The sequence below is a fragment of the Apis mellifera genome, linkage group LG1, assembly GCF_003254395.2.
Source record: "Apis mellifera strain DH4 linkage group LG1, Amel_HAv3.1, whole genome shotgun sequence".
NCBI lineage: Eukaryota > Metazoa > Arthropoda > Insecta > Hymenoptera > Apidae > Apis > Apis mellifera.
This window is the reverse complement of record NC_037638.1, coordinates 20,555,854-20,568,041: the sequence shown is the minus strand read 5'-3', so window position 1 is coordinate 20,568,041 and position 12,188 is coordinate 20,555,854. Positions and strand designations below refer to the sequence as shown.

Genomic DNA, 12,188 nt, shown 5'->3' with positions numbered 1-12,188 from the left:
TTTGCATTCAAACATTTAATAACATAATTAATTGTAAGTAATTAATATATTTTTTTGTACAAATTTTTTATTTATAAATTTTATATATCATGCAAGACAAATGAACACTTATGTATTATTTATATATCCACTCTTTTTTTAATACAGTGGCATAAAATATTTGTTTTCAAATTGTAAAAATGCTCTTAAGAATTTATAATTTAGATAAATTTAAATAGCTTTAAAATTTTTTATATGATTGTATGCATTTTTTGTTTTTTCTATGAAATTAGAAATTTTGTATACAACATTAACTACACTCAAAAGAAAAAATTAAATTGAGTCTAATTATTTTAAGAAATTATGTTAAAAAATAAATAATAAATTTTTATATAATAATATAATAATTATATAACTAAATTACTGATAAATTTTGTAGTATTAATTAATCATTATGTTTTCTTTTATATTTTTTAATATAAAAAATAAAGATATCAATATAACAACAATTTTCTAATTGTAAATAATTTTTAATAACTATATGTAACTATCCGTATTAAACTTTTATAATATTTATTTGATATAAAACAAGATTTTAGATTATTGTATACAAATATACAATAAACATTATACAATAGATATTAAATCAAGTCACAAATATAAGTGTAATAAAATATATAAAATATGTTGCATTTATATATAGTATTAGTTATATTGCATTAATATTTTTATATATTTATGAATAATTTATTAATATACTGTAATTATTTGACAAATTATTAAAATGTCTTCCACATATATTACATATTTCTATTCTAAGAAAAATAACTATAAATATATTATATTAACATTTTGTTCTATTTTATTATCATGAACTGATCATTTTGTATTAAATTTCAAACAGATTTATATTCAAGTAATTTTTATTATTATATATAATTTAAATATAAATTACATTTTTAAATAAAAATTTTATATGAAGATTATATTTTTAAGTAATACAAATAATACAAAAGTTGTAATGCTAACTGCCTAATAAACAATTATGTAATAATTATATTTTATTTATAAAAATTCATTAATTAAAGTTTTTTATTAATATTTATCAAATATTACAACAAAAGATGTATATAAAGTAAATATAGATAGCATACTTTGAAAAAATATAGCAATGATTTTGTTAATTATATTATCTGTATAAAAATTTTATATAATTTAATTATAATATAATTATTATATTAATATAATTAATATAATATAAAAATAAATTATTTTTATTTTTAAATAAAAAATATAAAATCAGACGTTCTATAACGGAAATGACGTTGAAATAATTTAAAAATTTTATTTTATTTAATTAAACTAATAACATGCACATATATTATTTTTTGATTTGCATTTTAAAAAATTATATTCATATTTTTTTATGAAATGTAAATTTTAGGACTAAATGTTATATAATAAAATATAATAAAAATTTATGCGCATGCGTCATGACACTAATCGAAATCATAATTGTACACTTTTATTCTTTACTTATATATATACGAATACAAGACGCGTGTAGAGTTAACCTCAAAAATTATATCTGCGACCACGTTTGGAAAGGTATGTTAATTTAATATTATAAAATTAAAAAAATATGTATGTATAATATATAACATATATTTTATATATGTTATTTTATAAAATAATTAATGAGTATCAATAAAAATGTTAAGTCGTATTAATTAAAATAGATATAAAAAAAAACTAAATTTGAAACAATTTCAATTTTAATTATAGAAGAATTATATTAATAAACATAAAATATTAAATTATATTAAATTATATGCAATATATACATTGAACTTATTATGTTTTTTAAAGTTAACAATTTATTCATTATTTTAAACAAAAATTATTATTTTAAATTATTATTAATTTTTTTCTTTTATTCATAAAATTTAGTTATATTTTTAATTTCTTTTTATTTCTTATTTACAGTAAATCTATATATTAAATAACGTAATAATGACTAAAACAAATATGGTTAAAAATATGAAAAAACGATCAGCAAGTGAGTTTGAAGCAATTGAAAAAAAAACAGAAATATCAGGAAATTTTAATAAAAATCATAAGAAAAAGAAACTAGAAAATGGAATAGTACAAAATGGACAAACAAATCAACAAGTTAAAAAGGATATACCTAAAAAATTCAAAAATGAAAAGAAAAAAGATCATGATTCAAAAGTTGTTCAAAGTTGTAATATAAAAGAAATAAATGAAAATAATCCACAAAAAAATAAAAAACAGATATCAAATAAAGAGAATAAATTAGAAATGTTAAAAAAGAGAGAAGAATATCGTAAGAAGCGTAAAGCAAATAGGCAGATGAAGCATGAAATAAATCGTAATTTATCTGTTGAGGAAATAAAAAAGAAAATTCAAATAATAGAAGCTCGACAAAATCTCACAAAAAGTGCTAGGAGAAAACTAGCAGCACTTAAAAAAAGATTAAGAATGGAAGAAGGAGTAGATAAACCTAAACAAATTATAAAAAAAGAGATAGAAAATATAAAAAGTGAAAAATCAATAGAATTTGTTAAAAAGAAACAATTACAAAACACTGAACAGAAAAAAAAATTGCAAGAAAAATTAGAGATTAAGTCAAATGAGAATAAAAATAAAGATGTTAAACAAACTAAGACATTAACATCTTTAAAACAAAAAAATGAAGATGATGATGATAGTGATGAAGATAAGGAAGAAATTGAAATAGATGAAGATGAAGATGAAAGTAATATAGAAGATGAGGAAGATGATGATGAAGATGAGGAAGATGAGGAAGATGAGGAAGAGGATGAGGATAATGATGAGGATGATGAAGATGATGATGATGATGATGATGATGATGATGATGATGATGATGATGATGATGATGATGATGATGATGATGACGACGATGACGATAATAATGATATAGAAGAAAAAGATAAAAAAAATGAGAATAATAAGCAACATGAAGATAATAAAATTAAAAAAAGTATACAAGATTTAAAAGAAAAAGGAAAATCTATAAATACAGAAGAAGAAAGTAAAAAGAAAAGATATGTTCTTTTCGTAGGAAATTTACCATATAAGTAAGAACATATATTAAATATTATAAATTCTTTATATATATTATAATATATATATATATTAAATCATATATATAATCATATATAGTATTTTAAATATATTTATATTTTTATATTTTAGTATTACTAATGAGGAACTTAAAAAACATTTTTTGACTAAAGTCAATCAAATAGTTGATATTAGGATACCTAAAAAAGATGCAAACACAGCACGTGGATTTGCTTACATTGAACTGGCTAATAATACAGATTATGAGGTATGTTTATATTGTAATTTATTTTGACTATTAAAATCAATCATCTATATATACATAATTACATATTATTATACTTATTTATTATATTTATACATTATTATACTTATTTATTAACAGAAAGCACTTTCACTCAATCATTCATTTATTAATGGGAGAAGGATAAATGTGCAATATTCTGGAAACAACAAAAAAGTAGGTGTTGTTAAAAATTTTAAATTGCATGCTCTACAAAAGGCAGGAAAACTAGCAGGTGGAAATAACAGAAACATTCAAAAACATGCTGGAAATAAAGGAAAGCAAAATATGCGAATGACAAAAACATAATCAATAGAATTAATTTGAAATAAATATTTAAATTTTAACTTCATTATTTTCCTATTTTGACATTTAGAATTAAGCTTTTTTATGTAATCAAGATTTATTCTTAATTGTAAACATTCACATGTTGAATAATATAGATAAAAAATTTATCTACTAGAACTTGTACAGTTTATTTATATTGTTAACCTAACATGTATATGAAATCTTCATTTATTGGATACATGTTTACTAGAACAAAAGTTTTAAACTTCACATGTTTATATAACAATACGTTGTTATAAAATTTATATGCAGTTCATAGATAAAAAAATGTCATTTTTTATGACAATTTTAGTATTATATACTAAAACTGAAGAATTATCTTAATTTATATTGAGGGAGGTTAGAAAAAAATTTTGATAATTTAGTATTCATATAAAATATGTCTAAATCAGAAATAATAAATAAAATAGTACAAGATGAAATGAATAATTCTTTAGATTTTGAAGCGACGATTCCATGGACAAAAGAATTAACAGAGGTACTTAATTCTTAAATTGTTGTAATACATATTTTATAATTGAATTATATTCGTGGAATATATGGAAAAGAATGATATTTTTAATATGTCCTAGGAGAATTTACCTGATCATATTATCTTTCCAAAAGAATTAAATCTATTTTTGAGGAATCGAATTCAGGTAATCGAAATAAATTTTATTTGTGAAATTATAATTATTTTTGAAAATAATAATTATTAATAATAATAATACTTTGAATATATAAAATAATTTCATTCAATTTCATTATAAAATTTCATATAAATCCTATATAAAATTAAATTAAATATAAATAAATATAATAGGATTTAATTACTGAAAATGGTTGTTTGCGACGAGCACTTGAAGAAATGGAAGAAAAAGTACGAAAAAAAGGAATCGTAGAAAATGGACAATCAATAATTTTAGGAAAACCAAATGAAATAGCAACTGCGAAGATTATTGAGCTTAGCAAAAAATGTAGAGAGCAGACCGCAGAAATTGAAGTTCTTAAATCTAAATGTAAAAATCTTGAAATTCATTTAATTAATAAAGAAACAGAATTAGAAAATGAGCGACACGAAAGAAGACATTTCAAAACTGATGACTCCTCTCAGCAGAGTGAGTTATATTAAAGATTTTTCAGCTGCATACAACATTTTTATACTATTACTTTCCTCTATCATTATTCCATCATGATCGAGATACAGGATGGTATCCTTGACAAAGGTACCAAAAATAATTTGCCGAGGGAAGATGAGGATCGAATGAAACATTTACTCGAAAAATTACAACTAACTCAAACAAAACTATATGAATCTAAAAATAACTGCATCAGTCTTAAACAAGAGATTAATAAATTGAATAAGGTATTTTATTTAAATATCTTATTGGAAATTGTATAGAAAAAATAAAGTAAAGATACTTTTAAAGTTGCAAATGTAGTTATTATATAGCGAAGTTGGTGAAAATGTGAATTTGAATAATTTATCGAATCAATCCGGATGGCGTGGAAGAGCTGAACAGATTCATCTGTTACATCAAAAAATAACTGAACTGCAATCAAAATTATCAGAATATGAAGGAACGCAAAAAACATCTATTGGTATTAAAATAAAATTTCTAAATTTTAGATTTCTATTGATAAAATTTATATTTTTTCTTAGTATCCATAGAACGAAAAAATTTTGAGAATCTTCGAAATGTTGAAAAAGAAAGACGGCGTCAAATTGAAGATTCAGTAAAGCAACTTCGACAAACAGAAGTTATTGTTGAAGAATATAGAAGAAAATTAGAAGCTTCAAAAGCAAGAATAAAAGTATTAGAGCATGAATTGAATGTTACAAAAGGAAACATTGCTATATTAAATGAAAAAAGATCTAACGATATTCATTTAATCGAGACACTCAATGTAAGTATTCGATGATATTGAATTATTCTTTTCTTTTATATTTAATAAATTTTGTAGAATCGGCTTAAAACTACCGAAATAAAACATGAAGAACGCGAGACAGATACAAGAAACAGATCAGAGAAGATTGAACGTGAGTACACGAATTTGAAAAATGATTTACAGTCAGCACAACTTCAAATTGATCGGTTGCGTAAAAAATTAGAAGAACGAGAAATCGAAATAGATAAATTGAGGTTTTCTAATTTTTCTATCTTTAAAAAAAATAAAAAATATAAACAAATTTTTTATAGAAATATATTATTAATTTTAGGAATGGAACGGTCCCCAATATATGGGAAATTAAATCTCGAAAAATTACACAACCGGAAATATTTTTAAATAATTTTAACAATAATACTTCTCCTCATACCGTTCGAAGTACATGCGAACCTAACGAGTATGTAACTTTAGCTCTTGCCGCTGAGGCTGAAAGAGAAAGATTGCTGGAATTAATAACAATACTTAATAGACGACTAGATAAAGAAAGAAATGACGCTGATATTCTTTCTGTGAGTCTTCTACAATATTATTTGTATTCTTATCTCTTGATTGAATTTCTAATCAGATGAATTATATGTAGAATATCTTACGTAATGAAAAACACAAATCGGCAAAATTAGAGTTAAAAATTCGAAAATTGGAGACAGAGAAAATAGGAATTGTTAAGATTGATACTGGATATAGAACAAAATTACCAAAATTATCAAAAACTAGTGATAAATTAATGGATATAGAACAAATGCGGCTTAAGTAAGCAACAGAAGATATGTAAATATAAATTATCTAAAATACTTAAGCTTTATCTAATAATTTTTGATAAATTTTAAATAGAATGGAATTATTGCAAGAAGAATGTCTCGCATTGAAAGCTAGATTAGATGCTGTACAAAAAGATAAAGTTGCCGATCTTGCGACTTATAAACAAATGTTTGAGGAAGTCAGAAAAATTTTTTATGAAGCCTACAGGTATTTATGAATAATGAATCAAAAAACAAAAATTATTAAAAAAATTATTATATAATTTTTTTTTTTAGGAACAAATTATCAGTTCCCATTGGCAGTCGTTCAACCATTACAGTTTAATTAAAATCAAAAACTTTTTTGAACGATGTGTTTATTCTAAAATAAAATACATTCTATACTTTAATTAAACGATGAAAAATTTATCATGGTGAAATAAAACATGATATTATTAGTAAATCATGAATTGATCAGCGATGGCTATTGTTAGTTTCTTCCGATCGGAATTGTGTAAGAACTACAAAATCGTGTACGATGATGTAACTAGGACACGAGATAAGATGCAACGCACCACGTAAACGCGCGTGACATCGTCAAAGCAACGGTTCCGTTTCTCTCTTTTATTATTTTTTTCTTTTCCTTTTTATAGAACCTGTGTTTACTCTGAACTATAGCATTAACTATTGCTATTGATATCGTTCGTCAGTTTTAAATCCATGGATTTATAATTTTTTTTTTCAAAAATTTTGAAAAGTGAATTGATAGTCAAGTATAGTTTTTTTTTTATTTTTTTTTTTCTTTTTTCTTTTCTATAAAAAAAAAGAACTTTAGAATTGAATACTACTTCATCAATTATATTTCATGCGAAACTTATATTCTTAAATGCGACTTAAAACTAGAGCTTTAAAACCTTGATGAACTAGATTTTCTGATGAAGTTCGTATTATTCTATATTATTCTCAAGTAATTGCTTAAGTAAATGTGTTAATTGTATTGTATAGTCTTGAGTATAGAAATATCTTTCATAAGAAAATTCAGCTCAGGGCGTTCCAATCGGTGGTAAGCTCAAGCATACAGGTGCGAGCTTACAGGTGTTGGCGCTTCTACCTGATAAGAAGCATATCCGTGACGTCAGATCAGCACAGGTAGAGTATATGAGTCGAACCGGAGAGACATCCACGTCACTCGTTCTTGAACCTCTTCGTTCGTTTGTTCTGCAAAGAGTTGTTCGTCAGTTATTAACTTTCTCGTTAGTTCGTTGCGCGCCCCTTTCACTATCTTTGACTTCACTATCCCTGATTATTTTTTTCATACAATAACGTGAATCGAGAAGAAGCTTTAAGCGGAATGTATGTTCATCCGGAAGTCTAGCGTGATCAGTTATGATTTTGGAACCAGAGGTACCTATTAGGTAAGTCATTGAGTTGTTACGAACTTTATCTTCATATAAATCAATTTAGTGTTTTTGTTTTATTGTTATAAAAAAAATCGTAAAAGTAGAAATTAGTGAATATATTTGAAAGCTGTTCATATAAAAAATTTAGAAAAGAAAAAAATCTTGTTTCGTTGAAGGCGTTCATATCCATTGCCGCTGAAGTTCCTGCGACCTCAAGTATTTACAGCTGGAATTCTTCGTGCCGAGCTCTTTTCATGTGTAAATTCCAGAGATATTGCTAGTAGAGAATACACGACGTTGGTTTCACGCTTGAAATAATGATTATGTAACATATGGGCATTGGTAATGAAACATTTTACAACGACCCCGATAACGTTGTTGAATTTTTCAGGTATTTAAGATATTCGTTCCGTGACATTGTCTTTAGAACAAATTTTTGATAAACAAAAACATTGCATATTAGGAAATCTCAATTATTGTTTATAAATTCATCTTATTTTTATCTTAATGATACTATTTTCATAAAATATCATATATAATATAATATAATAATAAAAAAATGTATAGAATTAAATGAATTGAATGGATTTATCCAGTTAATTATAGAACAATATTAATTGACGATTATGTTAAAACATTGACATTGATAATAATATTATTACAATTATAATAATGATAACGAAATTAAATATATTATTTAATATACGAATTTAATATACTACATTTATTTAGAAGATTACAATATTAGAAAGAAAAAATCTCGGAATCATATTTTTTAAATATTCAATTTTTATAAATAAAATAATAAATAAAATATTTTACATGTTGGCTTGTTAATAAAACTATGCTTTTTTACAAATAGACATGCAATTAAGAAGATAACGTGAAACTCATTAAAGTTGGTAAATAGGCTACGAAGCATAGGGGATCAGTATATATGATTCGACTTCATTCTTTTTTATCTTTTTAAAAACACTTTTTTTTTAGGATTGAATTAATATTTTATATTTTTTTCATCATTGCATTTAATTTATAGATTACTTGAATACTATATAAAAAAATTCTAGGATTTTTGGTAATACCTGTACGAGTCAAGTCGTTATCGCTTTTATCGCGTTGTCTACTGATAACATGTAATCGGTGGCTTCTCTCAAAGGTGATATTCGATATTTGTCGTCAGATTTAATAAACGTATGTTTTTATTGATTCTTTGGTAATAGAAGAGTATTTAAAAAAAAAAAGAATATGATATTTGTGTAATTATTCAAAATGCTCGTTTCATTATACAATTTCGTCTAGTTTTCTTTTGTACAAGGAAAAATAACAAAAAAAAAACATAAATTTCGTTATGATATCATGCTTATAACTTATAACTTATAATATAATTAAAAGATTTTTATTATTTTGTAGCTAAAATCTAACACATTCTATTCACATATTATTTTTTAAATTATTGATTATAATTAAAATATTATAAAATTGTTTATTGATTTTTAAATTAGTTTTGATTAATTACAATTTTGATTGTAATATTTATATATGCAATAAAAAAAATATTTACAATATAAATATAATATAATTATAATATATATTATAATAATTAATATATAATATAATTAAAATACTTCAGTTTATATTTATTTAAGCAATTGCTTAGAATTAGAAAAATACCATTTAAATAAATAAAATAAAAAATAAAATATAATCTATCTTAATTCTGTTTTAAATTTTTCATTTTTATTTTATTCTATTTAGAAATTATTATTTGTGGATTCTAATAAGACATGTAATTACAAATATAATTATCTATTATTACTATAGTATTATTAATCTACAATAATTTAAATCATATTATAATCTTATATATTTTCAATTTTTCTCTAGTATTTAAGAATTTATTAGCTTTTTAAATTCTTTAAATTAAAAAATATTTTTAAAATAATTATAAAATAATTATAAATTTCCACTAAATGATATCTGATAACAATTATCAGTACAATGAATTATTTAAACTTATCTCGGATTGATAGAATTATCGATCAATTTAAAGTTTGATTCTTCGTATCATATGTTTTGACATTAAAATTTATTAGTTTATTTATTAAGTTATATCGTAATCTTTAAACTGCATAATCGCTCGATTAAATCTTGATTTGCAGTTTAATGTATTTCTAGGCTACATTTGAACATACGCATCAGAATGAAGAAGAAAAGGAAGTGTTAACAACTTATGGCACGAGCTAACGCACAGAGGTTATGTTTACCGCGCAATCAGGTGGCAACGCTAAAGAGGAAGAAGTTGCTCGCACCTCCCTGATAACAAGCAAAGCTACTATACTCATATTATATTCCATCACGGCGATACTTTCTATCTTTTAGCATTTTCTTTTGCATATCCGGATCTCTTCTGTTAACATTTAATAAAATATAAGTAGCTATATAAATCAAATTTCTTTTATATGAGTAATATTCTAAAATTTTATATTTTAATAAGATATTTATTTGTGATTTATTTTTTGAAATTCATTATTAACAATTTATTTGTTACAATGTTATGTATATTAAATGTATATTGTTTATAAAATTTAAAGTTTTTAGGATATTAGATGCAAACAACAAGGCAAAACTTCAAATGAAGAAAAACGACGAAAGGCGCGCGCTATAAAGAGAGCTATCCATCGACAGTATGGTTATAATAGACACTGTCATGGAGTTGCTCTCTTTGTAGACACTGCTATGTTCAACGATTATCGACAATAAAAATAAAAATTTAAAATTATAGAAATTCATTAATTTATTGAATTATTATTTTCTTATCAATATTTAAATGAAATTATTTTTTTTTTATTTGAAAGTATGAAATTTTTTCGATTATCTTTCGTAATAAATAGAATTTAATATTTTTGTTACTAAAAATATGTTATACTAACATTTATAACATATGTTATAATAACATTTTTAATTACCTTTCATTTTCCTTATTTACACTTGTTTTTTTCATAAATTAAAGTAATTTTCTTTTTAAAAATTTTTACATTGTGAAATTCACGTATATTAACACATATATTTAATTAAAAAATCAAAAATTAATACTATATTATTATTTAAGTTATATTTTTTTATTTTTTATTTTTTAATTTATTTTTTTTTTTTTTTAAGTTTCTAATGTTTTAAATACAATTCAAATAATTTTATTAATTTTTAATATATAATGATGCACGATAACAAATCACATACAATTAAAAAACTTTTTCATTACTTCGTGGGATCTATAAAACATATAACAGGCACCAGACAGCAAACATAAGATGTTAAATCTGTGATATATTAACTGTGATATCGTATAAGCTAATACAACTCAAAAAGACATTTGCGTTTCGAAAATTGTAATGTGATATCATAAATAATTTTATTTGAAGATTGTGATAAATGATATTATGAATGTATAATTTACATAATAAGAAAAAAATAATTTCGAAAAAATGATAAATATTTGCTTATTTACATAATTATTTTTTTAAATTATCACATTTTTAAATGTTTAAATTTAAATTATCACATTATAAATGAAGTACATATGTGTGTGTGTGTGTGTGTGTGTATAAAGTGGAAAAACAAATTTATATATAGAAATATATATAAAATATACATATGTTATAGATATAAATACAAAAATAAATTATAAAGAAATATAAATTAAAAAGAATTTGTAATTTTTTTTTTAACACTTAATCAGTATTATCATTTCTTTTAAAAATTAAATCTTTTAAAAATTTATAATATACTGTTATCGACAACAAATTGAACTTATTAATGGTCTTTGATTAGTGGCACCATCTTTTCGATACGCGGAAGTTTTTTATATTATCGACAATAAAATAAATTATTTGTTAATAAAAAAATCAATAATTTTTATTTTTAAACTATATAATAAATATAATAAATAATGATTTCTCTATACATAATCATAAATAATATATAGGATAGAACTGATATTTAATTGGAATTGGCGTTTTATGATAGATCTGATATTTAATTGGGAATTGGCATCTTATGATCTAAAATATCACGTTAAAAGTTGTTTGATATGCTTTCTACGATTGAAAATGATGATATTGAATTAAATCCAATTCAATCACAAAAATTAATAATAATAATCAATACAATTTAAAAATCTTTCGTATAGCATAGCATCATTCTCTAGTACTTTCTAAAACTGTCTATATAGTTACTTACATCATATATCACTGTCAGCCATTTTATCCCGCATGCTGGCAATTTTGTAGTGATTGCATACGAAGTTAATACTGTATAAAATTAATATAAAATTAATATATATTTTTAAACTATAATCATTTATGATATAACTTTTAATAGTATGAATATCTAAAATTAAAATTAATA

General features: G+C 22.4%; 2 protein-coding genes, 1 long non-coding RNA gene and 1 other non-coding gene across 4 annotated transcripts; 3 read left to right on the top strand and 1 right to left on the bottom strand.

The window, feature by feature from the left end:
* The first annotated feature begins 1,456 nt into the window (after positions 1 to 1,456).
* LOC113218556 (glutamic acid-rich protein-like) lies at positions 1,457 to 3,831 on the top strand. Its single transcript, XM_026439749.1, has 4 exons — positions 1,457 to 1,587; positions 1,966 to 3,101; positions 3,220 to 3,355; positions 3,473 to 3,831. Exons 2-4 carry the CDS (start codon positions 1,993 to 1,995, stop codon positions 3,677 to 3,679), a joined length of 1,452 nt encoding a protein of 483 aa, XP_026295534.1. The 5' UTR covers positions 1,457 to 1,587; positions 1,966 to 1,992; the 3' UTR covers positions 3,680 to 3,831.
* A 150-nt stretch (positions 3,832 to 3,981) lies between these two features.
* Positions 3,982 to 10,228, top strand: LOC726591 (coiled-coil domain containing 13-like). Its single transcript, XM_026439758.1, has 13 exons — positions 3,982 to 4,196; positions 4,291 to 4,356; positions 4,521 to 4,819; positions 4,895 to 5,063; positions 5,140 to 5,299; positions 5,361 to 5,605; positions 5,663 to 5,841; positions 5,919 to 6,156; positions 6,228 to 6,397; positions 6,479 to 6,613; positions 6,682 to 7,799; positions 7,961 to 8,175; positions 9,960 to 10,228. The coding sequence occupies exons 1-11, from the start codon at positions 4,098 to 4,100 to the stop codon at positions 6,728 to 6,730; spliced, it is 1,809 nt and encodes a 602-aa protein (XP_026295543.1). The 5' UTR covers positions 3,982 to 4,097; the 3' UTR covers positions 6,731 to 7,799; positions 7,961 to 8,175; positions 9,960 to 10,228.
* On the bottom strand, positions 7,473 to 12,162 carry LOC113218663. The gene is made up of 2 exons (XR_003304416.1): positions 12,021 to 12,162; positions 7,473 to 7,602 (listed from the first exon to the last, which is right to left on the bottom strand). It is a non-coding gene; the product is annotated as an uncharacterized LOC113218663 (long non-coding RNA).
* Positions 10,428 to 10,530, top strand: Mir281 (microRNA 281). The gene has a single exon (NR_031520.1). It is a non-coding gene; the product is annotated as a microRNA 281 (primary transcript).
* Positions 12,163 to 12,188: the final 26 nt, after the last annotated feature.